General features: G+C 43.8%; 1 protein-coding gene across 1 annotated transcript in view; it reads right to left on the reverse strand.

The window, feature by feature from the left end:
* The window catches only part of naglu (N-acetylglucosaminidase, alpha), a 54,342-nt gene extending 31,462 nt beyond the window's left edge, over window positions 1-22,880 (reverse strand). The window contains exons 1-4 of the mRNA XM_060849103.1: window positions 22,474-22,880; window positions 11,384-11,531; window positions 9,078-9,224; window positions 7,281-7,366 (exon numbers count right to left, since the gene is read on the reverse strand). Of these exons, the coding sequence (XP_060705086.1) occupies window positions 7,281-7,366; window positions 9,078-9,224; window positions 11,384-11,531; window positions 22,474-22,880 (788 nt within the window). The remainder of the gene's footprint in view (window positions 1-7,280; window positions 7,367-9,077; window positions 9,225-11,383; window positions 11,532-22,473) is intronic.
* Between the last annotated feature and the right edge of the window lie 3,593 nt (window positions 22,881-26,473).

The raw sequence follows: 26,473 nt of genomic DNA on the forward strand, positions 1-26,473 counted from the left end.
GAATAAAGAAATCTTTGTACCTTTTGAATCTGGCCTGGTGTCTCATTCCTCTGAAACGAGCACGAGGTCGGCAGTCCCGACCTAACAGTAGGTTAGTCTATATTCATCAATGAGAGGCAATCTTGTTAAAACATACAAGATTTGGGGATCAAATGTTAAGGAAAAGTACTCAGTTAATGAAGGACCCTGATCAGCACTGATATACAGAAGGATCTTGGGGTTCAAGTCCATAGCTCTCTGAAAGAGGCCACACAAGTACAGAGGGTGGTAAAGAAGACATATGGTATGCTTGCCTTTATAGGTCAGGGAACTGAGTACAAGAGTCAGGATGTCATGTTGCAGTTTTACAAGACTTTGGTTAGACATTATTGCATTAAATTCTGGTTGCCACATTACAGGAAGGGTGTGGAGGTTTTGGGGAGAGTACAGAAAGTGTTTACCAGGATGCAGCCTGGATTAGAGGATATGGGTTTTAAGGAAAGGCTAGAAAAACTTGGGATGTTTTCTCTGGAACGGCAGAGGTCTGTTGAAGTCTCTAATATTATGAGATGTATAGATACGGTTGATGATCAGAATCTTTTTCCCCAGAGTTGAAATGTCTAATACTAGGGGGTATGCATTTAAGAGAGAAGGGGGAATGTTCAAAGGAGATCTCAGAAGCAAATTTCTTTTTTTAAAAATACACCAAGTTGTGGAGTCTGGAACGTGATGCCAGGGCTAGTGATGGTGGAGACAGATATGACAGAGCATTTAAAGGAACTTTTTGATAAGCACATGAAAATGCAAGGAATGGAGGGATATGGACCATGGGATTAGTCTAATTTGACGACAACATTGTGGGCTAAAGGGCCCATTCCTGTGCTGTACTGTTCTATGTTCTAAGATCATGAGAGGACTGGGTTGAATGGATATCTAGGAGAAAGGGAGGACTGCAGATGCTGGAGATCAATCGAGAGCGTAAGGCAGCATCCGAGAAGTAGAAAAATTGAAGTTTCGGGCAAAAGCTCTTGACTCTGAATGGATATCTGGTTGACTTCTTTTTTGGGAATGACTAGAACTAAGGTACATTGTCTAAGAATAAGAGGACTGGAGAGATTCTTTTTATCTCAGGAGATAAAAGTGTAGAATTGTCTACCCAGAAGGTAATTGAGGTAGGATCTTTAACATTTATTCAAGGTGGAGTTAGAATCTGGATAGATCAGAAGTTAAAGACTATGGGATGCAGACTGGAAAGTGGAGCTTTATTTATTCACTCATTTTGGACATGGGTGTGGCTGGCTAGCCAACATTTATTGGCCTCCTCCCTAGTTGCCCTTGATCTACCCTCATGGCTTGCTAGGCCATTTCAGAGAGCAGCTGAGAGTCAACCACACTGCTGTAGGTTTGGAGTCACATGTAGGCTAGACCAGGTGACGATGGCAGGTTTCCTTCTCTAAAGAACAATCGTGACCCAGATGGATTTTTTCCAATGAGTGACAATGCTTTCATGATCATCAGTAGATTCTTAATTGCAGATTTTTAAAATTGAATTAGAAGTCATATTCAGGATTTGAACCAGTGTCCCCAGAACATTAGGCCAGGGATGATACCACTAGGCCATTGTGTCTACTTAACAGACCACATCAAGATCAGCCATGATCTTATTGTAAAGTGGAGCAGGCTCAAATGGTTAAATGACCTACTCCTGCTCCTAAGTTCCTACGTAACTCTATGAAGCTTATCTAAATAATCATTCATCAGATAACGTACACTCTATTACAAGCAAGAACAGGTTACAGACTAATCTGAAATAAAAACAAAGTGCTTGAAAAACTCAGGAGGTCTGGCAGCCTTTGTGCAGAGAGTACCAGCGTTAGCTTTGACCTTCTTTGCTGACTATTTTATGATTGCCGTTGTTGGCTTGAAGGGTAGATGCAAGTCATCAATAATTTGATTGTAGGTTTTCTAGAAAGAAATGCACTGAAAAACTGTTATGGCCCCTAGAGAAGGGAGGTCTCAAAACGTGGTATTTTGCATAGAACAGAGGTTTTTCAATTTAGCTTGTTTTACAATACGGTTTGTACAGGTTAGCTTTAAATATTAGTTGAAAAGGCATAAGGAAATATGTTCATTAACGTATTGTTTACTTGTATCCAGGTAGTGAACATTCACTGGGCATTAATTTGAGCTCTCTCTGAGTAAACAATTAATTCTAAACCATTTATTCTTTATTAGTTTTCATTCTTTCATTGAATGTGGGCATTGCAGGCTGGGCCAGCATTTATCGTTCTTTCCTAGTTACCTTTGAGAAGGCAGTGGTGAACAGCCTTCTTGAACCACTGCACTCTATGTGCTGTAGGTAGACCACAATGTTGTTAGGGAGGGAATTCCAGGATTTTGACCTGGTGACAGTGAAGGAATGATGGTGTATTTTCCAAGTCAGGATGGTGAGCGATTTGAAAGAGAACATGCAAGTGGTGGTGTTCCCATGTATCTGCTGCCCTTGTCCTTCTACAGAGAAACCTCGATTATCCGAATATCGGATTATCTCAAGGTCCCAGTAGAAACATTACATCGAAGAAGTGTTTCCAACACTGATCACGTCTTTTGCTTAGTGATTAAAACTGATCTCGGCTTACTGAAATGCTGCCGAGAACAGTCCTGGACTGATGGGAGTTCAGACACCGTTTCCAAATGACTGACCTCCCGCCCTCTCTCTCCCCACACACTTTCCCTGGATGTCCACACAGGCGTGTATCCTAAAACCCCCTTCCCCAGATAATCTCTCCGACATTATCCTGTACAGGGCAAAGGTAGAACCTGTCAAAAGTTGCAGTGAAAAGTTGTGTGTGTGGTGTGTATATGTACATATACGTGTGCGCTATTTGGAGACTCACTCTTCCCCCCCCCCCCCAAAGGTAGCGGTAGCAGCAGCCACCGCCTTGTTGGTGTCCAGTCCAGCTGCCCTAGAGAGGGGGCTGTGGCGGATGAGGGTGGGGCGAGGAATGGGGTTGGGGCAGTGTAGGATGGTGTTGAGGGTGGGCAGGATGGGGGGGGGGAAAAAAGGAGGAAGCAGCAGTGTTGGATGGGGCTGGAGGATGGGGAAAGGGGGCACGGAGTTGGATAGGGTTGGGAGGCGGTTGGGGAAGGGGCAGTATTGGGGGTGGGCAGAAAAGGGGGACGGTGTTAGATGGGGGCACGGGCAGGAAGGGGGTGGTGTTTGACAGAGTTGGACGGAGTTTGGGGGGGGGGGGGGGTGAATGCGGGTGCTTGTGTCTGGCTGCCTCATCTCCTGAACAGGGAGCAGACTTAACAGAAAACTCCAAGCCCCAGAGGAAAGGCACTGAAACAATTAACCGAATAATCAATTATCCAAACGAAATAGTACCTGCCCATCTGGTTCAGATAATTTAGGTTCCTCTGTAAATGGAAGACATCACGTGTTTGGAAGATACTGTCCAATGATTTTTGGCAAGGTTCTACAGTGCATTTATAAATTGTATACTCTGCTGCTACTGAAGGTCAGCGGTAGAGGGAGTGGATGCTTGTGGTTGTGGTGCCAATCAAGCAGACTGCTTTGTCATAGATGGTATTAAACTTCTTGACTGTTATTGGAATTGCACCCATCCAAGCAAGTGGAGAATATTCCATCGCACTCCTAATTTGCACAGGCTTTGGGGAGTCAGCGGTGAGTTATGCGCTACAGGATTCCTCGCCTCTGACCTGCTCATGTAACCATTGTATTTAAAAGTGAGTTGATCTCAGATTCTGATCAATGGTAATACCTCCCAAGATATTGATAGTGGGGGATTCAGTGATGATAACACCACTGAATGTCAAGGTATAATAGCTAAATTGACTCTCATCGGAAATAGTCGTTGCCTGGCATGAAGATTACTTGTCACTTGTCAGTCCAAGCCTGGATATTGTCCAGGTCTTGCTGCATTTATACATGAACTGCTTTGGTGTCTGAGGAGTTGCAAATGTGCTCAAAATCATGCAATTACTGATGCAATTACTAAGACATAGGAGTGGAAGTAAGGCCATTCGGCCCATCGAGTCCACTCCGCCATTCAATCATGGCTGATGGGCATTTCAACTCTACTTAACCCGCATTCTCTCCATAGCCCTTAATTCCTTGTGACATCAAGAATCTATCAATCTCTGCCTTGAAGACATTTAGCGTCCCGGCCTCCACTGCACTCTGCGGCAATGAATTCCGCAGGCCCACCACTCTCTGGCTGAAGAAATGTCTCCGCATTTCTGTTCTGAATTGACCCCCTCTAATTCTAAGGCTGTGTCCACGGGTCCTAGTCTCCTCGCCTAACGGAAAAAATTTCCTAGCATCCACCCTTTCCAAGCCATGTATTATCTTGTAAGTTTCTATTAAGTCTCCCCTTAATCTTCTAAACTCCAATGAATACAATCCCAGGATCCTCAGCCGTTCTTCGTATGTTAGACCCAACATTCCAGGGATCATCCGTGTGAATCTCCGCTGGACACGTTCCAGTGCCAGTATGTCCTTCCGGAGGTGTGGGGACCAAAACTGGACACAGTACTCCAAATGGGGCCTAACCAGAGCTTTATAAAATCTCAGTAGCACAACGGTGCTTTTATATTCCAACCCTCTTGAGATAAGTGACAACATTGCATTCGCTTTCTTAATCACGGACTCAACCTGCATGTTTACCTTTAGAGAATCCTCGACTAGCATTCCCAGATCCCTTTGTACTTTGGCTTTATATCCTCACTTCTAACCTTATGATGGAGGGAAGGGTATTGATGAGGCAGCTGAAGATGGTTAGGCCTAGGACACTACCCGGAGGAACTTTTGCAGATTACTGACCTCCAACAACCACAACCATCTTTCTACGTGCTAGATATGATTCCAACCAGCCGAGAGTTTGCCTCTTGATTTCCATTGACTCCAGTTTTGCTAGGGGCCCCTGACGCCACACTTGGTCAAAAGATGTCAAGAGCTGTCACTTTCACTGTAACGTGTAACTCCGTGTATATAAAAACATGGAAAGGAAGTCTCCAGTTCAATCCTTCACCAACTCTTTTTCTGAAATTATCCAAGCAAGAGCTTGAAATATGAGTAACTGCATAAACAATTCATTTTTACAATTAGTAAAAGCAAATTACTGCGGATGCTGCAATCTTAAACTAAAAAAAGTGAAAATGCTGAAAAATCTCAGCAAATCTGGCAGCACCTGTAAATAGAGAAAAGAGCTGATGTTTCGACTCTAACTGACCCTTTGTCAAAGCTCAAAAAAAAGGAGAAAAAGGAAGGTATTTATAGTAGGCTGAGAGAAGGTGAGTCATGACTCCAGAAGCAAAGGTAGCAATAAAGAGGTGATAATGACAGTGCATAGAGAGATCAGGAGCTGTGAATGACCAAGACTGAAACTATGTGACAAATTATGTGGGGGGGGGGGGGGTTCCAAAATGGGTGAAGCAGAGGCAAAGCTCAAAAGGTAGAAGACAGAGGGTGGTGTGGAGAGTTGTTTTTCAGACTGGAGGCCTTTGACCAGTGGAATGCCACAAGGGTCGATGCTGGGCCCTCTACTTTCTGTCATTTACATAAATGATTTGGATGCGAGCATAACAGGTACAGTTAGTAAGTTTGCACATGACATCAAAATTGCAGGTGTACTGGACATCGAAGAGGGTTACCTCAGATTATAACAGGATCTGGACCAGATGGGCCAATGGGCTGAGAAGTGGCAGATGGAGTTTAATACAGATAAATGCGAGGTGCTGCATTTTGGGAAAGCAAAATCTTAGTAGGACTTCTACATTTAATGGTAAGGTCCTAGGGTGTGTTGCTGAACAAAGAGACCTTAGAGTGCAGGTTCATAGCTCCTTGAAAGTGGAATCGCAGGTAGAATCGCAGTGAAGAAGGCGTTTCGTATGCTTTCCTTCATTGGTCAGAGTACCTAGTACAGGAGTTGGGAGGTCATGTTGCGGCTGTACAGGATATTGGTTGGGTCACTCTTGGAATATTGCATGCAATTCTGGTCTCCTTCCTATCGGAAAGATGTTGTGAAACTTGAAAGGGTTCAGAAAAGATTTACAAGGATGTTGCCATGGTTGGAGGATTTGAGCTACAGGGAGAGGCTGAACAGGCTGGGGCTGTTTTCCCTGGAGCGTCGGAGGCCGAGGGGTGACCTTATAGAGGTTTACAAAATTATGAGGGGCATGGGTAGGATAGGATAAATAGACAAAGTCTTTTCCCTGGGGTCAGGGAGTCCAAAACTAGAGGGCATAGATTTAGTTTGAGAGGGGAAAGATATGAAAGAGACCTAAGGGACAACTTTTTCATGCAGAAGGTGGTACGTGTATGGAGTGAGCTGCCAGAGGAAGTGGTAGAGGCTGGTACGATTGCAACATTTAAGAGGCATTTGGATGGGTATATGAATAGGAAGAGTTTGGAGGGATATGGGCTGGGTGCTGGCAGGTGGGACTAGATTGGGTTGGGATATCTGGTCGGCATGGACAGGTTGGACCGAAGAGTCCGTTTCCATGCTGTACATCTCTATGATTGTATGAAAATGGAAAACAGGGGAGAAGGGTAGCAAAGGGAGAAGGAGAGAGGAAAAAGGTGATGAGAGAGTGGGGAGACTAGGCACGTTACAGCCTGCCAGTCTCAACAATGAATTCAACAACTTCAGATGATTATTCCATCTCGACCCCTCTGTTGTCATTCTGCTCCGTAATTTTATTTTATTTATCTTATTAAAATTTTTTTTACTGTTCTGTACCTCTTATTTCTTGATTGCCCCTCTCTCTCGCTCCCCACTCTCTCATCACCCTTTTCCTCTCCTCTTCCCCCTTTGCTACCCTTCTCCCCTGTTTTCCATTTTGCCTCTGCTTCACCCATTCCCCCACATATTTTGTCACATAGCACTGGCTTCAGTCTTCGTCATTCACAGCTCCTAATTTCCATATAATCTCTCTGTGCACTGTCATTATCACCTCTTTATTGCTACCTTTGCTTCTGGTGTCATGATTCACCTTCTCAGCCTAGTATAAATATCTCCCTATTTCTCCTTTTTTTTAAGCTTTGACAAAAGGGTCAGTTAGAGTCTTTTCTCTACTTACAGATGCTGCCAGACTTGCTGAGATTTTCCAGCATTTTATCTTTTGGTTTCAGATTCCAGCATCTGCAGTAATTTGCTTTTTCACTTTTTTGGTTTCATTTTTACAATTACTTTCTTCTTCTAGCACTTTTTCTCAAAATCATAGGAAACTAATTTAAAGCAAACATTTTTTTTTAAAATAGTAACTGCAGTGAGTACCTTTTAATGGCACCAGGAACAAATCCAGGGAAGGCAGGAAGGACTGGCAACATACCCAAGGATCTCATCCGCTGAAGAATCTGGTGCTGTATGTTGGAATAAGGAAAAACTCAAATTAGAAAAAGAGCAGAATTTTGCTCCAGTGATTATTAGTTAAAATTTAATGGAATGACTTTAGCAGACAACGAACAATCTATTGGTTGTGTAACATAGTGGTTACATGATATGCTAAATCTTAATATTAAAAGTAAACCCACTAATTAAAGCAAGAACAAAGGGCTTATGCCAACCACAGAATGATCATTTATCTTGTACAATTCCACCGCTTGGTGTGTTTTTTAAATTATCTTGGGGTATGTGGACATTGCTGGCTGGCATCTCTAGTTATCCTTGAGAAGGGAGTGGTGAGAGCTACCTTCTTGAACCGTTGCAGCCCATGTGCTATAGGTAGGTCCACAATACCATTAGGGAAGGAAACCCAGAACCGTGACCCAGTGACAAGGAAGAAACAGCGATAAAGTTTAAAATCAGGATGATGAGTTGCTTGGGAGAGAGACTTGCAAGTTGGGGTGCTCCAATGTATCCTTCTGCCCTTACCATTCTAGACTGATGTATCGCGAGTTAGGAATGTGCTGTCTAAGGATCTTTGATGAATTTCTGCAGTGCATCTTTTAGATAGTACCCACTGATGCTACTGAGCATCAATGTTGTAGGGAATGAATCCTTGTGGATGTAGTCACAATCAAGTGGGCCGCTTTCTCTTGGATGAGGTCAAGCTTCTTGTTGGAGCTGCACACATGCAAGGCTAGCGGGGAGTATTCCATCACACTCCTAACCTGTGCCTTGTAGATGATACACAAACTCTAGGGAGTCAGAAGACGAGTTACTCATTGCAGGATTCGTAGCCTCTCGCCCTGTTCTTGTAGCTACTGTATTGATATGGTGACTCCATCTCAGTTTCTGGTCAAAGACAACAACCACAAAAAGTTGATAGTGTGGGATTCAGTAATGATAACACCATTGAATATCAAGGGGTGATTGTTATATAGTCATGGTGTGAAGACAACTTGTCAGCCCAAGCCTTAATACCTGTTCAGGTCTTGTTGTATTTGAACAATAGCTGAAGAGTTGCGAATAGCGCTGAACATTGGCAAACATCCACACTTTTAACTTGTTCTGTTTGAGAAGTTTTTTTGAATTTCTCATTGAAATGATTTTTTTTTGCTCATTTCAGGCATATTTAGAGTAGATTAAACTGTCAAAATCTTCACAGATTTTAAAATATTTGAACATATGAGTGTTAGTGCTTAATATACAAGGCTTTACACAACCTGTGTGATGGGAGCACTTTTTTTATTTGGGTACAAAAGGTAAAAATATAGCATGGGAATGATAAATTTTAATAAAAGTAAATGTTATGTTATTAGGTAATATAGTGTTGGTGTAATAAAAACCAGGGTTATATTAAAATAGACATTTCTAACTGGACTGTGGCCTGTGAATCGTTCGAAGGTTAGATATGTTCTTCAATATATCATTAAATCAAAATGCATAATCTTAACTATTTCATACATTACTTGTTCTATGCGTTACCCCTAGTTGTTCAAATAAGGCCATAACTTGAGACAACAATTCACTAGAATTTAATAAATTCTGTACATATTAGACTGGGAACATGACAACTTGGGAGTGTTTTAATCGCTACAAGCTGAAACCTTTGGAAAAAATTGAAACTTCTAACATTGAAAGGTACAAAGATTCTAAGAACAGCAACATTTTAGTGATGCTGATTGTTACCTGTAGACTCAATTGGCGTTTGTTCCAGGAGGCTGGCAATGGTCCTGCCCAGCTATGCATATTCCCCAAACGACTCCATGCAAGAAATGCAGGACCAACAACAAAGTTGTCTATCTCAGTTTGATTGAAGCCCAATGAAAGGTATACCTAAAATGAAGTGAGAATCATTCATCACTGCTCTGAATAAACAGCAACTCTGGGCAGTTGCAAAGTGACCAACTCTGATCCACTATTCATTAGCTGCTTTATTACAAACTCAAATCTTGCGAAGATCTCTAAAGGTAACAGCACATGTTCAGTCACCAATACGGACATAGATAAGATAAAGATTTGGTGCAAGAGGGAATGAAGTTGATGGATAGATCAGATAAAAAGTATTGGGGCTGTTCTGGTGGAAGAAGAGTTGGAAATTAGATTACCTACAGTGTAGAAACAGGCCCTTCGGCCCAACAAGTCCACACCGACCCGACGTAGCGCAACCCACCCATACCACTACATTTACCCCTTACCTAACACTATGGGCAATTTAGCATGGCCAATTCACCTGACCTGCACATCTTTGGACTGTGGGAGGAAACCAGAGCACCCAGAGGAAACCCACGCAGAAATGGTGTACATTGGAGGGTTAACTTTTGTTCTTCACATATTATCAACTATAAAAACTTGTTTAGACAACTTGGACAGAAGAATGGCTAACCAATAGAAAGCAGGCAGTCAAAGTAAATGGGCCTTTTTCTGGTTAGCAAAATACAAATAGTGGGGTGCCGAAGAGTTTGATCCTCAGGCCTCTATTTATAATCTGTATTAATGATCTGACTGCAGGGATAGAAGATATCAAAGCCAAATTTGCAAATGACATTAAAGTAAATTTCAATTAAGAAGGAAGAAATTTTCAAATAGATACGAATACATTAGGTAAATAGGCCAAATTTGACAGAGTAGTTTAACACAGGTAAGTGTGTGCTTATTCATTTTGGTCGGAGGAATCAAAAAGCAACTTATTATCCAAATGGAGAGAAACTTCAGAGTATTTGATGCAGAGGGATCGGGGTGTCCTCATGCAGGATTGGCAGAAAACTAGTTTGCAAGTACAGCAGGTAAGAAGGTCCAAATGGAATTTTGGCATTATTGCTAAAGGAACAAAGTAAGGAAATATTGCTACAACTATATAAGGAATTAGTGAGACTGCACCTGAAGTACTGCATAAAATCTTGAGAAAGGTTGGATTTTTACTAGAGGCAGTTCAGAGGAGGGTCACTAGGTTATTCTAGAGATGACGAGCATGGATTATTAAGAGATTGAGCAGTTTCAGCTCTGTAGAGTTTACAAGAAAAGAGTTTGACAAATTAGAGATAGAGATGATGTTTCCTCTTGTGGGGTAATCTATAATGCAAAAGGTCCTAGCATTTGGATATGGTGCAACAAATTTAAAACAGAAATCAGGGAAAATCTCTCAAAGGGTAATGTGTGGAATTCAGTACTCCGGAGAGCAGTGGATGCTGGGACATTGAGTAAATTTAAGGAAATAGACAAGTTTTCAAATTAGTAACAGATTGAAGGTTTATGCAGAATGGGCAGAGAACTGGAGCACCGGTGTTCTTATAGAGTGCACAGATTAAATTATGCAGGTGACACAAATACAAGAACTTTAGGAGAGCATAACTGGTTAGAGAATAGACAGCTAGTCACTTGTCCAGTATTGTAACCACATAATATTGTGCCAAGTGGCTTCAATAAACTTATAGCTGAAGTGTTATGTTATACAATTCACCACTTTACAAAAATAATTTCATTTGGAATGGAAAATCATAATAAAAGGTTTGTAAGGATATAATCAAAATATACAGCTTTCTTTGATATCTGGACTGTGGAGTAAGGGGACATGTAATGGTCAGGGTGAAGAGGAGATGGGTTAAAATTTTACCAAAAATATTTTTCAGAATCAGGAGCAGCATTGAGAAATGTTCACTGCAGTCATTAGCAAAGTCAATTGTACATGCTCCATGGAGGCAGCAGGTTTGCTTGAATAGATTCTTTTTGACAGGGATGTTTCACACTTCCCAGAAGATTTAGGATTGTGTTGAGATCATCAAATACTTTCAGAAATAACGAAAATCCCACTGAAACCTATCCATTTAATTCAGTGAAAGATTGTATAAAATTAAATTTGAATAGCAAGTGACAGATACGAAAAGTTCACATATATTTTAAGATTTCTAGCAAATAGTTAAGTCCTCAATAAGGTTATGGCCAGAAATTGCATGCACTTACTTTAAGAGATCTTTAAACTTGCAGGAATACTTTACCTTTTGCCATATGGCTTCTTGACCAGTAAATGCCAATGGCATATTAATGCCACTCAATGCCATCCAGTCAATTTCTCTCTCCCAGCGCTCCCAGTCCCACCAAACAAATGAATAGCTGTATGCACAGACATTCTGATAGTAATGGAATCTAAATACAATAATAAAAAGAAATTACAAACAGTGAATCAATTTTCAGACATTTGTCTAATATGTAAGGACTGGTATCTAAAGATTAAAATTATAAGAAAGTTAATAATATTGCCCCTCTTCATCCTGTGCACACATGATAACATTTCAAAGTCACCCCTCATTTCTTTAATCAGCAGTGGAATCTAAATTACTAAGTCCCAATATAGGAAAGAGTTTGTACCATTCTTCTTAACATACATGCATTGATACTCAGTGTACTATTTCCCTCTCCTCCATATACTTATTATCACCGTACACCCAATTTGGCATTTAGTTTGAGACTGCACACTAATAGCAGTCGCGAGGTGAGTGTTTGCATGTAGTACTGTGAGGCGATAGGGCAGCACTTCTGAGATGTAGTCAGAGAGAAGTCAAATGTCCCTGACAACTATGTCTGTAGAAAACGCATCCATCTACAGCTTCTCTTGGACCACAAGAATCAGTTGGACCAGCAGATAGACTCACTGAGGAGTATACAGGAGGCAGAAAGTCTTACAGATTGGAATTTTAGGAATGTGATCACACACCAAAGATTTGGCAGATAGGCAATGCAGAAGTGTCCCAAGGTTAGTCCACTCTCAAATAAGTATACTGTTTTCGATACTTTTGGGGTGGTTGGCATCTTGGGGAAAGCAACAACAACAGCCAGATCACAGGCGCCACATTGACTCTGTTGTACAGCAGGGTTGAAGTGTAGATGAATGCAAGTGATAGTGGACCCTATAGACAGGGACACAGCTAGGCATTTCTATGGTGAAGAGTGAAACTCTAGGATTACGGGTTGTCTCCCTGGTGCGAGGGTCAAGGATGTGTCTGAACAGCTAGGAATATTGCTGCAATTAACTCATTTCCTCACTCCAAAGCTTTTCCATCACTGACAAGGGACCAGGCAGGAGTGCAATGGAATAATCCCCATTTTATGGATAGGTGCAGCTATAACAAAACACAACAAGCTTGATACCATCCGCGACAAAGCAGCCTGCTTGTTTAGCACAACATCTACAAACATACACTCCCTTCACCACCAATGCCCGATAGCTGCAGTGTGTACTTTCTAGAGCTTCACCAAATATCTTCAGTCAGCACCTTCCAAACACACAACTGCTATCTAGAAGTACAAGGGCAGCAGATACATGGGAACACTACCACCTTGAAGTCCCCCTCCAAGCCATTCATCCGGATTTGGAAATATAATAACAGTTCCTTCACTGTTGTACAATTATACAGCATGAAAACAAACCTTCAGTCCAACTCAGCTGGACCAAGTTCCATTTGCCAGCATTTGGCCCATATCCCTCTAAGCTGTTCATGTGCCCATCCAAATGCTTTTCAAATGTTGTAATTGTACCCGCCTCCACCACTTCCTCTGGCAGCTCATTCCATGTTAAAAATTACTCCTGAGGTCCTTTTAAAGTCTTTCCTCTCTCACCTCAAACCTATGCCCTCTAAAGTTTGGACATTCCCCCACCCTAGGAAATCCTGCAATTCCCTCCCTAATGGCACTGAGGGTCAACCCACAGCAGGGAGAAGGCAACTCTCAACCTTCTCAAGGACAAATAGGGACAGGCATTAAATGCTGGCTAGTCAGCAATATCCAAATCCCACAAAAAATAAATTTAAGACGACAGCACAGATATTCTTATTGGGAAGGGTGAGCAGCCAGAGGCTGTGGTACTGCTCCAGCAAACAGAATTTAGGGATTTAAGTTGAAAAGCAGGAGTCCTAGGGGTGTAATCTCAGGATTACTCCATATGTCACATGCTAGTGAGGCCAAAATTAGGAAGGTGGATATATGGCTAAATGGCATTCAGCTATCTGGATCATTGGGATCTCTTCTAGGGCAAGACAGACTTCTTTAAAAAGAACAGGTTGCATCTATAATGGAGGGGCATCAATATCCTGACAGGAAAGTTTGCTAGTGCCACTTTTTAGATTAGATTATTTACAGTGTGGAAACAGGCCCTTCGGCCCAACAAGTCCATACTGACCCGCCGAAGTGCAACCCACCCAGACCCATTCCCCTACACTTACCCCTTCACCTAACACTATGGGCAATTTAGCATGGCCAATTCACCTAACCTGCACATTTTTTGGACTGTGGGAGGAAACCGGACCACCCGGAGGAAACCCACACAGACACAGGGAGAATGTGCAAACTCCACATAGTCAGAGTATGGCAGGGGAATGGGAACCAGAGTGGTAGGTCAGCATGTGCAGTGATTGAGATGAAGCAAGAGGTAAAGTCTGTTAAGTCTAATAGGAAGAAGAAATGGGACAAACTGAACACAATGGAATTGGGGAGTCTGAAGTGTATTTATTTAACATAAGGAACTTAACAGGCAAGGCAGATGAGCTTAAAGCCTGGATTAGTACATGGAACGACAATGTCATAGCCATTACAGAAACTTGGTTGAGAGAAGGGCAGGGATAAATTTAGGACTGCAGATGCTGGAGCTCAGAGTTGAGCGTGTGGTGCTGGAAAAGCACAACAGGTCAGGCAGCATCGGAGGAGCAGGAGAGGGCAAGACTGGTAACTCACTGTTTCCAGGCATGACAGAGAGGGATGTAAAAAAGAGTGGGGAAGAGTTGCATTACTGATTGATAAGGATGTCACAGCTGTATTAAGAGGACATCCTGGAGGGCTCATCCACCGAAGCCACACGGGTAGAACTCAAGAACAAGGAAGTTTCAATCACTATGATGGAATTATACTGTAAACCTCCTAATAGTTAGGAGAGGCAGATGAACATTTTATGTCGACAGATCATGGAAAGATGTCAGAGTTGTTATAATGGGTGATTTTAACATTCCCAATATGGACTGAGGGTTCCTTAGTGCCAGGGACTTTGATGGGTCAGAATTTGTTAGGAATTTATAGACCAATGAACCTCACATCACTGGGACTGGACTTACTTGCACTTGAAAAAGATTGCACTTAGAGATAGTCAGCATGGCCTTGCGCATGGATGGTCTTCTCTCTCAAATTTGATTGAGTTTTCTGAGGAAATGATCAAGATTTTTGATGAGGGTACTCTAAATGGACTTTACAAGGTCTCTCATGGTAGGCTGGTCCAGAAGATTAAGTCACATGGAATCTATGGTGAGTTGGTAAATTGGATACAAAATTGGTTTGGTCATAGAAGACAGAGGGTCATCAGGAAGAGTGATTTTCTGACTGGAGATCACCTCTGTTGTTTGTGTACATGTGATTTGGATAAAAAATGTAGATGATCTCATTTGTAAGTTTGCAGATGACACAAAAGTTGATGGAATTGTAGATAGTGAGGGAGATTGTCAAAGGATACAGCAGGATATAGATCAGTTGGAAAGTCGGGCAGAGAAATGGCACATCAAGTTTCATCTGGACAAGTATGAAATGATGCATCTTGAGAGGTCAAATGTAAAAGGAAAGTATACAGTAAATGGCAGGACCCTTAACATTGATATACAGAGAGATCTTGGAGTGCATGTCCATTGTTCCCTCAAAGTGCCACTAACATCATGGGCAGCACGGTGGCACAGTGGTTAGCACTGCTGCCTCACAGTGCCAAAGACCCGAGGTGAATTCCCGCCTCAGGCAACTGTCTGTGTGGAATTTGCACATTCTCCCAGTGTCTGTGTGGGTTTCCTCCCACAGTCCAAAAATGTGCAGGTTAGGTGAATTGGCCATGCTAAATTGCCCGTAGTATTAGGTGAAGGGGTAAATGTAGGGGAATGGGTCTGGGTGGGTTGGTCTTTGGAGGGTAGGTGTGGACGTGTTGGGCCGAAGAGCCTGTTTCCACACTGTAAGTAATCTAATTTAATCATAAGTGGATAAGGTAGTAAAGAATGTGCAAAACATGTCTGCCTTCAACGATTGAAGAACTGAGTATAGAAATTGGCAAAGTCATGTTGCAGCTATACTAAATTTTATTTAGGCAACATTTGGAAATTCTGTGCAGTTCTGGTTACCACACAATAGGAGGGATGTGCAGGCTTTGGACAGGGTGCAAAAATGGTTTACCATGATGTTGCCTGGATTAGTTATAACGAGTACTTTGACAAACTTGGGTTGTTTTTGCTAGAATGTCAGAGGCTGAGGGGTGACCTGATAGAATATGAGCGGCAAAGTAAAGGTCTTTCCCTGCTTACAATCGGTGGACTGGTCCAAATTCAAGAACTCAGCAGCCAACCTAAATGGGTTTGCCACTATCATCACAGACTATATCAGTAAGTGTACAGAGGATCGTATACTAAAGAACTTAATCAAAGTGTTCCCCAACTGGAAACCTTGGACAAACTGGGAGATCTACTCCCTACTGAAGTCCAGGTCTGAGACATTTAAGTTGGGTGACCCTGATCTACACAGAAATCTAGGCACAACCTTTGCAAAGCCATCAGAGATGCCAAGAGACAATACCAAACTAAGCTAGAGTCCCAGACTAACTATACAAACACACGTCGATTATAGGTAAAAACAATAACTGCAGATGCTGGAACCCAGATTCTGGATCAGTGGTGCTGGAAGAGCACAGCAGTTCAGGCAGCATCCAACGAGCAGCGAAATCGACGTTTCGGGCAAAAGCCCTTCATCAGGAATAAAGGCAGTGAGCTGGAAGCATGGAGAGATAAGCTAGAGGGGGGTGGGGTGGGGAGAGAGTAGCATAGAGTACAATGGGTGAGTGGGGGAGGAGAGGAAGGCGATAGGTCAGGGAGCAGAGGGTGGAGTGGATAGGTGGAAAAGAAGACAGGCAGGTTGGACCAGTCCAGACAAGTCATGGTGACAGTGCTGAGCTGGAAATTTGAAACTAGGATGAGGTGGGGGAAGGGGAAATGAGGAAGCTGTTGAAGTCCACATTGATGCCCTGGGGTTGAAGTGTTCCGAGGCGGAAGGTGAAGCGTTCTTCCTCCAGGTGGTGAGGGAGCGGCGGTGAAGGTGGCCCAGGTCCTCCATGTCCTCAGCAGAGTGGGAGGGGGAGTTGAAATGTTGGGCCACGGGGCGGTGTGGTTGATTGGTGCGGGTATCTCGGAGATGTTCCCTGAAGCGTTCCCTGAAGTCTCCCCAATGTAGAGGAGACCGCATCGGGAGTAACGGATACAATAAATGATATTAGTGGATATGCAGGTAAAACTTTGATGGATGTGGAAGGCTCCTTTAGGGCCTTGGATAGAGGTGAGGGAGGAGGTTATACAGTGCCTGCGGTGGCAGGGGAAAGTGTCAGGATGGGACGGTGGGCCCACAACGCCTCATCTTCACCATGGATATCCAATCCCTCTACGCCTCCATCCGCCATGACCAGGGCCTCCAAGCCCTCCATTTTTTCCTCTCCAGACGTCCCCAACAGTACCCTTCCACCGACACGCTCATTGGCCGAACTGGTCCTCACCCTTAACAATTTCTCTTTTGAATCCTCCCACTTCCTCCAGACCAAAGGGGTAGCTATGGGCACGCGTATGGGCCCCAGCTATGACTGTCTCTTTGTTGGCTACATAGAATAGTTGATCTTCCGTAAATACACTGGCACCACTCCCCCCTCTTCCTCCGTTACATTGATGACTGCATTGGCGCCACCTCGTGCTCCCGCGAGGAGGTTGAGCAATTCATCAACTTCACCAACACATTCCACCCTGACCTTAAATTTACCTGGACCATCTCTGACACCTCCCTCCCCTTCCTGGACCTCTCCATCTCCATTAATGATGACCGACTTGACACTGACATTTTTTTTTTTAAACAAACCCACCGACTCCCACAGCTACCTGGATTACACCTCTTCCCACCCTATCTCTTGCAAAAATGCCATCCTGTATTCCAAATTCCTCTGCCTCCGCCGTATCTGCTCCCAGGAGGACCAGTTCCACCATAGAACACACCAGATGGCCTCCTTCTTTAGAGACCGCAATTTCCCTTCCCACACAGTTAAAGATGCCCTCCAACGCATCTCGTCCACATCCCGCACCTCCGCCCTCAGACCACACCCCTCCAACCGTAACAAGGACAGAACGCCCCTGGTGCTCACCTTCCACCCTACCAACCTTCACATAAACCAAATCATCCGCCGATATTTCCGCTACCTCCAAAAAGACCCCACCACCAGCAGTATATTTCCCTCCCCTCCCCTTTCCGCCTTCCGTAAAGACCATTCCCCCCGTGACTACCTGGTCAGGTCCATGCCCCCCTATGACCCACCCTCCCATCCTGGCACTTTCCCCTGCCACTGCAGGAACTGTAAAACCTGTGCCCATACCTCCTCCCTCACCTCTATCCAAGGTCCTAAAGGAGCCTTCCACATCCATCAAAGTTTTACCTGCACATCCACTAATGTCCTTTATTGTATCCGTTGCTCCCGATGCGGTCTCCTCTACATTGGGGAGACTGGGCGCCTCCTAGCAGAACGCTTTAGGGAACATCTCCGAGATACCCGCACCAATCAACCACACCGCCCTGTGGCCCAACATTTCAACTCCCCGTCCCATTCTGCTGAGGACATGGAGGACCTGGGCCACCTTCACCGCCGCTCCCTCACCACCAGACGCCTGGAGGAAGAACGCCTCATCTTCTGCCTCGGAACACTTCAACCCCAGGGCATCAATGTGGACTTCAACAGCTTCCTCATTTCCCCTTCCCCCACCTCATCCTAGTTTCAAACTTCCAACTCAGCACTGTCACCATGACTTGTCCGGACTGGTCCAACCTACCTATCTTCTTTTCCACCTATCCACTCCACCCTCTCCTCCCTGACCTATCACCTTCCTCTCCTCCCCCACTCACCCATTGTACTCTATGCTACTCTCTCCCCACCCCACCCCCCTCTAGCTTATCTCTCCATGCTTCCAGCTCACTGCCTTTATTCCTGATGAAGGGCTTTTGCCCGAAACGTCGATTTTGCTGCTCGTTGGATGCTGCCTGAACTGCTGTGCTCTTCCAGCACCACTGATCCAGAAACACGTCGATTATAGCAAGGGTTACACAATGTAATGGTATACTCAGTGAAGACAAGTAGAATTGCTGGCAACAACGCATCCCCTCCAAGTGAGCTCAATGCATTCTATGCTGTTTTTGAACAGAAGGCCAGTGAAATGATTTACCCACAGTCACAATCTGATTGGCCTTCTTAAAAGTGAACTCGCAAAAAGTGACTAACCCACACTGGAGTCCCCAGCTATGCACTCAGATCCTGCACGGACCAGCTGGCAGGTGTATTCGCAGACATGTTTAATCTCTCCTTAAGAGTTCTGAAATTCCCACCTGCTTCAAGAAGAACACTATTATCCCAATAACAAACAAAATGGCAACACGCCTTAATGACTATCACCTGGTGGCTCCAACACCCATCATTATGAATTGCTTTGATGAGTTTGTAATGGTACACATCAACTTCAGCCTCCAAGATTGCCTTGACCCACAAGAATTCACCTACAGTCACAACAGGTCCACAGCAGATACCATCTCCCTGGCCCTGCAGTCATCCCGGAACAAGGGCACCTACTTCAGACTCCTATTTATTGACTTTAACTCTGCCTTCAACACCATAATTCCAGCCAAACTCATCTCCAAACTCCAAGACCTAGGACTCTTTCCTCAGCAACTGAATCCTTGACTTCCTGACCCACAGGCCACCAAAGTAAGGATAGGTGACAACACCTCCATGATAATCCTCAGCACCCAGTGGGCCAAAAGACTGCATACTCAAACTCTTGCTATACTCCTTTTACACTCATGACTTTGTCCAGATTCTGCTCTCAGCTTACATGTTTGCTGATGATACCATCCTGGTGAGTCATATTTTAAACAGTGATAAGATAAAGTACAGGAAAGAGATAGGGAGCTTAGTGGCATGGTGCAAAGACAACAATCTCTCTCTCAATGTCAGCAAAACAAAGGAGCTGGACATTGACTTCAGGAAAGAGGGTGAAGGATGCGCCTCTGTGTGTATCAATTGTGCTGAGATGGAGACGGTCGAAAGCGTAACATTCCTAGGAATAAGTATCACCAATTTGTCTTGGTTTATCTATGCTGACACGGTCAAGAAAGCACACCAACATTACTACTTCCTCAGAAGACTAAGAAAATTCAGCAATAACTTTTACCAATTTTTTTTAGGTGTACCACAGAAAGCATTTTATCTGGAAGCATCACAATTTGATATGGCAGTTGCTCTTCCCAAGAACACAAGAAATAGAGAGTTGTGAACACAGCCCAGTCCATCATACAACCCAGCCTTCTATCCATCAATTCAGTCCATACTTCCCTCGGGAAAGCAGCTAACATAATCAAAGAACCCACCCATCCCAGTTATTCTCTCTTCCACCGGGCAGTAGATACAGAAGTTTGAAAACACATTAACAGATTCAAGAACAGCTTTTTCTCTGCTGTTAACAGACTTTTGAGTGCACCTCTTATATATGAAAGTTGATCTTTCTCTGCAGCTTTTCTGTAGCTAGAACACTATATTCTGTCTTTTGTTCTATTACACTGAAGCACTTACTATGATTTGCCTGGATAGCACACAAACAATACTTCTACTGTATCTCAGTATATGTGACAATAATAAATCAAATCAAATCCTTTCCCCAGGGTGGAAATGTCAAATATTAGGGTGAAAGTTTAAAGTAGATGTGTGAGGCAAGATTTTTTTTTACACACACAGAGGATTACAGGTGCCAGTGGCTTACTGCCAGGGGAGGTGGTAGAAGCAGAAACAATTGCATCGTTTAAGAAGCTTTAAGACAGAACAAAGAACAGGAACAGGCTCTTCGGTCCACCAAGACTACGCCGACACATGATACCCCTCTAAAGTTAAAAACAGTTTGCTACACAGTCAATATCCTTCTATTCCCTTCCTATGCATATATCTGTCAAGATGGCTCCTAAATACTGATATTGTATTTGCCTCCACCACCTCCTCTGGTAGTGCATTCCAGGCACTTACCATCTTGTTTATAAAAAAAAACCTCATTTTTTTCCCCCTTAAAAGTATCCCACTTTTACTTTAAATTTATGCCTCCAGTAATTGACGTTTCTTTCCTGGGAAAAAGACACTCATACCTATAATAATTTTGTAAACGTCTATTAGGTGACTCCCTTGTCCTCCAACATTCAAGTGAAAACAAAATAAGTTTCTCTGATCTGTCCTTATAGCTTATACCCTCCAAACCAGGCAACATCCCAGTAAACCGCTCCAGTATCCTCTCCAAAGCCTCAGTATCGTTCTTGCAGAGAAGTGACCAGAACTGCGCACAATATTCCAAATGTGGCCTAAGTTCTACGTAGCTGCAAAATGCCTTGCCAATTACCATATGATTAAAGCCTTCAAGATATTAACGGGAAAAAAATAGGGTAGAAAGATAAACGATTTCCACTGTTTGAGGATTCTAGAACTCAGGGACATAGTCTGAGTATTAGGACCAGACCATTCACGAGAGATATTAGGAAGCACTTATAGATACTTCAGTCAAACCAGTCCATGCTGAATATAATCCCAAACCAAACTAGTCCCACCCACCTGCTCCTGATCCATATCCCTCCAAACTTTTCCTATTCATGTTACCATTTGTATCCATATCCCCACTTTCTCAGCAAGTTCATTCCACATGCAAACCATGCTGTGTCAAAGAATTGCCTCTCATGTCTTTATTAAACCTCCTCTTCTCTATACTCTAATGTGCCCTATACTCTTAAAATCCTCAATCCAAGGAAAAAGACAACTACTGCTAACTTTTCCTATATCTCCCATTATTTTATTAACATCAATAAAGTCACCTCTCAATCTCCTACACTCCAGTAAAAACGTTCACACCTATCCAGCCATTCTTTATAACTCCATCTTTCCCCACCCAGCAACATCCAGGTAAATCTCTTCTAAACCCTCTCCAGCTTACGTGATGGGGAGTGGTACTGAGCAAACTGATGCAAATAGGAGTTGATAAATCTCTTAAGTCTAGGTGAACTTCATCCAAAGGATCTTAAAGGAGATGGTTGAGGAAATAGTAGGATGCTTTGGCCATAGTTTTCCAAAACTTGTTATTATCTTAGAAAGGATGCATCAGATTAGAGAGTAGCAAATATAACTCTTTTCAAGAAGGGACTACAGGAAACTATACACGAGTTATCTTGATATCTGTTGCGGGCAAGTTTTTTGGAATTATAGAATCCCTACAGTGTACATACAGACCATTTGTCCCATCGGGTTTACACCAACTCACTCCCTTACCCTCGCCCTGTAACCCTGTATTTTCCATGGCTAATCCACCTAGCCTGCACCACCTGAACACGATGGACAATTTAGCACAGCTAATCCACCTAACCTACTTATCTTTGGATTGTGGGAGGAAACTGGAGCACCCAGAGAAAATGCACACAGACGTGGTAAGAATGCACAAACTCCACTAAGATAAATGCCTGAGAATGGAATCAAACCAAGGTCCCTGGCACTGAGGTAGCAATACTAACTGCCGAGCCACTGTGCTGAAATTTTGAAGAACTTATTCAAAACTTCTGGCTTCACATACAAATATCACTATTGCCCTCAATGTGCCCTACATTTATTATTATTGGTTACTCTTGTCCCTAATATACCTATAACAATCCTTTGGATTTTTCTTAGTGCTATTGTCTTCCTTGGAACAAAAACGAATGAAAATTGATTTGATAGGCTTGTACAAAGTTTGGATAAGATGAGCAATAGCTGATTGTACAAGGACTTGAAGGCAACAGGTTTCAGAGACACAGAAGCAATATGAGGAAGAACTTTTTCTACAACAGTGAGTAGGAGTGATTGGAACGTGCTGCGCACTTCTCAGAAGTGCCATTGTGGGGCTACAGGTATGCAGTAGGGGAACGGGATTGAGCAGGTGGTCTCCAGAGCTGGCATGAACACAATAGGTCGAATGGCCTTGGTTTTGCCGCAAGAATCTATTACCTGTTCGGCGAGGTAATTCGCAACGGTGTTGGGACAACAGGCAGCGGCGATGGCACCTTGAGCTGATTGCCGGACCAAGAGATGTGGCAGCCACAGAAAGAGCTCAGATATCGGTACAGGCCAGTGGCAGTGGCCACGCCGGTGTTACCCAGGACAGATAGCCGGCCATCGGCAAGGGACCGCACTTCAAACCGATCCCGCTGCTCGGGCCCAGGCATCGACCGGTTCACCGTCAGCAGGAAATCCGGGGCTCTGGGCCCAAGCAGCCGCAGCAGCAGCTCCCGCACAGCCTTTGTCTGCTCCAAGTCGGTCGCAGTCGGCTTTAGATGCTCTAATGTCTGGAAATCACAGTGGACAGTAACCAAGGCCGCAGACAACAACAACACCCAACAGCCCACTGCCGCCATACCAACGCATCTAATAATGACTGACAGCTGAATCACCAATTAGGAGCCGAGGCCCTGAGGGGAGACCCGCCCTCCTCGTCTCGACAACAACAACATCAGTCATTGGATGGAGATGAAGGTAGAATATTGTTAAAACAAAAACATATCGCGCTGGAGGAACTCAGCAAGGTCTGGCAGCGTCCATGGAGATAGAAACACACTTAACGTTTCGCGTTTAAAGACTTCTTCAGGACATCTCTGCAGGAATTCTTCAGGATGGAGTCCTAGGCCCAATCATTTTCAGCTGCTTCATCAATGACCTTCATTCCACCATAATTATCGGAAATGGAAATGTCCTCTGATGGTTGCACAACCTTCAGTCGCATTTGTGACTCCTCAGATACTGAAGCAATCCATGTTCAAATGCAACAAGATCTGGACAATAAGGGGAGGTGATTGTTAATCCAGTGACACAGGTAATATCAACTAGGAGAAAGTAAGGACTGCAGATGCTGGAGATCAGAGCTGAAAATGTGTTGCTGGAAAAGCGCAGCAGGTCAGGCAGCATCCAAGGAACAGGAGAATCGATGTTTCCTGAAGAAGGGTTATGCCCGAAATGTCGATTCTCCTGCTCCTTGGATGCTGCCTGACCTGCTGCGCTTTTCCAGCAACACATTTTTCAACACAGTTAATATTCTGGGATGCTGCCTGGCCTGCTGTGCTTTGACCAGCAACACATTTTCAGCTAATATTCTGGGGATCTGGGTTTAAATCCTGTAATGGTAGATGGTGGAGTTTGAATTCATTGAAATTCTGTAATTAAGAGTTTGATGATCATGAATTAGTTGTCAATTGTTTGGAAAAACAAACACGACTTACATACACCCATCCACCTCCTCTAACCAAAAAAAAGTTCTGTGTGCCAGTTTGGTAAGGTTACTAGTTTTGTTTCAATAGTCTCATTGGGAATTTAGAACAGTGGAAATGGATGTTGGGCAGTTGAATGCACGTCCTGTAGAATGTAGAAGGCAATGGTCACCACTAATATCCCTGCTGATTTCATCTTGGGAAGTGCACCCAATTCCAGCTCCTTGGAGACTGCATTAGGGAACTGGAGCTGGAGCTGGATGAACTTCGGATCATTCGGGAGGCTGAGGGGGTAATTGAGAAGAGTTACAGGGAGTTAGTTACACCTCAGGTACAGGAAGAAGGTAGATGGGTTACAGTCAGAGGACTGAAAAGGAACAGGCAGACAATGCAGGGATACCCTGAATAATTTATACCGTTTTGGATGCTGTTGGAGGGGACGACTTACCACAGGTATGCCATGGGGGTACATGTCTCTGGCACCAAGTCTGTCACTGTTGCTCAGAAGGGAAGGGGGTAGAGGAGTAGAGCATTAGTTGTTAGGGAGTCCATAGTTGAGGCACAGATAGGAGATTCTGTGGGAACGAGAGAAACTTGCATCCCAGGTGCCAGGGTCTGTGATGTATCAGATCGTGTTTTTGGGATCCTTAAGGTGGAGGGGGAACAGCCCCAAGTCGTGGTCCACATAGGCACCAATGACATAAGTAGGAAAAGGGATGGAGATTTAAGGCAGAAATTCAGGGAGCTTGGGGGAAGCTTGGAGCTAAAACAAATAGAGTTGTTATCTCTGGTTTCTTACCCGTGCCACGTGCTAGCGAGGTGAGGAATAGGGAGAGAGAGCAGTTGAACACGTGGCTACAGAAATGTTGAGGGACGGAGGGATTCAGATACCTGGATAATTTGGGCTCATTCTGGGGTGGGTGGGACCTCTACAAATGGAATGGTCTACGCTTGAACCAGAGGTGTAATAATATCATGGGGGAGGAAATTTGCTAATGTTCTTCGGGAGGGTTTAAACTAATTCAGCAGGGGGATGGGAACCTGAATTGTAGCTCCACTGTACAGGAAGTTGAGAGTAGTGAGGTCGTGAAAGCTTCAAGGTTGCAGGAGTGTACCTGCAGGCAGGAAGATGGTCATGTACTCTGGTGGTGTGGAATATGCAGATTGTGAATAAAGCTTCATACAAATTGGCAGTTATGCTTCCTACATTGTAGCAATTGAATTTTAAAAAAAACTATATTGTAAAGAACCTTGGGACATCCTGGGTTTGAAAGCTGTATAAAACAAGTTTTTTCTGGTCGTTGTGCAGCGTAACAATCATTTCAGAAATGGAGGAAATCAAAATGTTTAATAAGCTTAACACCCTAATACTCAAAATGGAGAAACACTATTCATCTAATGCAAATAACAGTCAGGATAGGCTGGTTAGGAGTGTGCACAGAATCTCATAGGAACATAGGAATTAGGAGCAGGAGTGTGCAATTCAGTCCTACAAGCCTGCTCGGCCATTTAACATGATGATGGTTGATCTTCTCCTGGTCTCAACTTCGCTTTCCGGTCTACTCCCCATAGCCTTTTATCGCACTTTTCATCAGAAATAGATTTCTTTCTGAAGCTGTTAATTGATTCTGCTTTGTCTGCACTCTAGAACAGTGAGTTCATAGACTCATAACCCTCCATAGTTTCTCCTCATCTTTGTTTTGAACTTACCTCCTCTCAACCTATGCTCTCGTTCAAGAGTGTCCCACAGGGGGAACATCTGTTCGACATCCGCCTTATTGATTCCTTTTAGCGTTTTATATACCTCAGATCACCCCTGCACCCACTCCCACTCTCCTGGACTCCAGTGAGTCCAAACTCAAGTTATTTGACCCTTGTACAACAGCTCTTTCATCCCTGGAGTCAGTCTGGTAAACTTTCTGAACTGTCTCCAGTGCAAATACATCCTTCCTCAAGTAAGGTTACATTAGATTACTTACAATGTGGAAACAGGCCCTTCGGCCCAACAAGTCCACACCGACCCGCTGAAGCGCAACCCACCCATATACCTACATTTACCCCTTACCTAACACTATGGGCAATTTAGCATGGCCAATTCACCTAACCTGCACATCTTTGGAGTGTGGGAGGAAACCGGAGCACCCGGAAGAAACCCACGCAGACACGGGGAGAACGTGCAAACTCCACACAGTCAGTCGCCTGAGGCGGAAATTGAATCTGGGTCTCTGGTGTTGTGAGGCAGCAGTACTAACCACTGTGCCAACGTGCAGCCCACAAGGGGAGGCCAAAACTGGATAACCGACTCCAGGTGTGGTCTCACCAACACCTAATGTAATTATAACATTTTACTTTGGTATCTAGTTCTATCTTCGATAATCTAATCTAATAAATGCCAGGATTCCACATGTTTTATTGTATGCTACCCGTGCCTACCTACTCCACTCAATCCACTCCAACTGCCGTGGAGATTGAAGAGCATGTGGAATGCTGTCGGAATCATTGCTGTTGAAATCCCTGCAGTTTTACTTACACTTAAAGCAATCTGCAGGTTACAGGCCTGTCAGTCACAGATGATTCCCTCATTTCAGAAAACAGAATTTCTGGCATAACCTTGTTTACCCTCAGCTTTATTGCAGGATCAGATCAACTATATTTTAGTGTCTTACCATATTCATGACTTAACAATTGCCAGATAACTGGAATATGAACAGATGCAGGGGATGCCTGAGATCAGAAGGAAACAAAGG

Source organism: Hemiscyllium ocellatum, chromosome 32 (assembly GCF_020745735.1).
Source record: "Hemiscyllium ocellatum isolate sHemOce1 chromosome 32, sHemOce1.pat.X.cur, whole genome shotgun sequence".
Classification (NCBI taxonomy): domain Eukaryota; kingdom Metazoa; phylum Chordata; class Chondrichthyes; order Orectolobiformes; family Hemiscylliidae; genus Hemiscyllium; species Hemiscyllium ocellatum.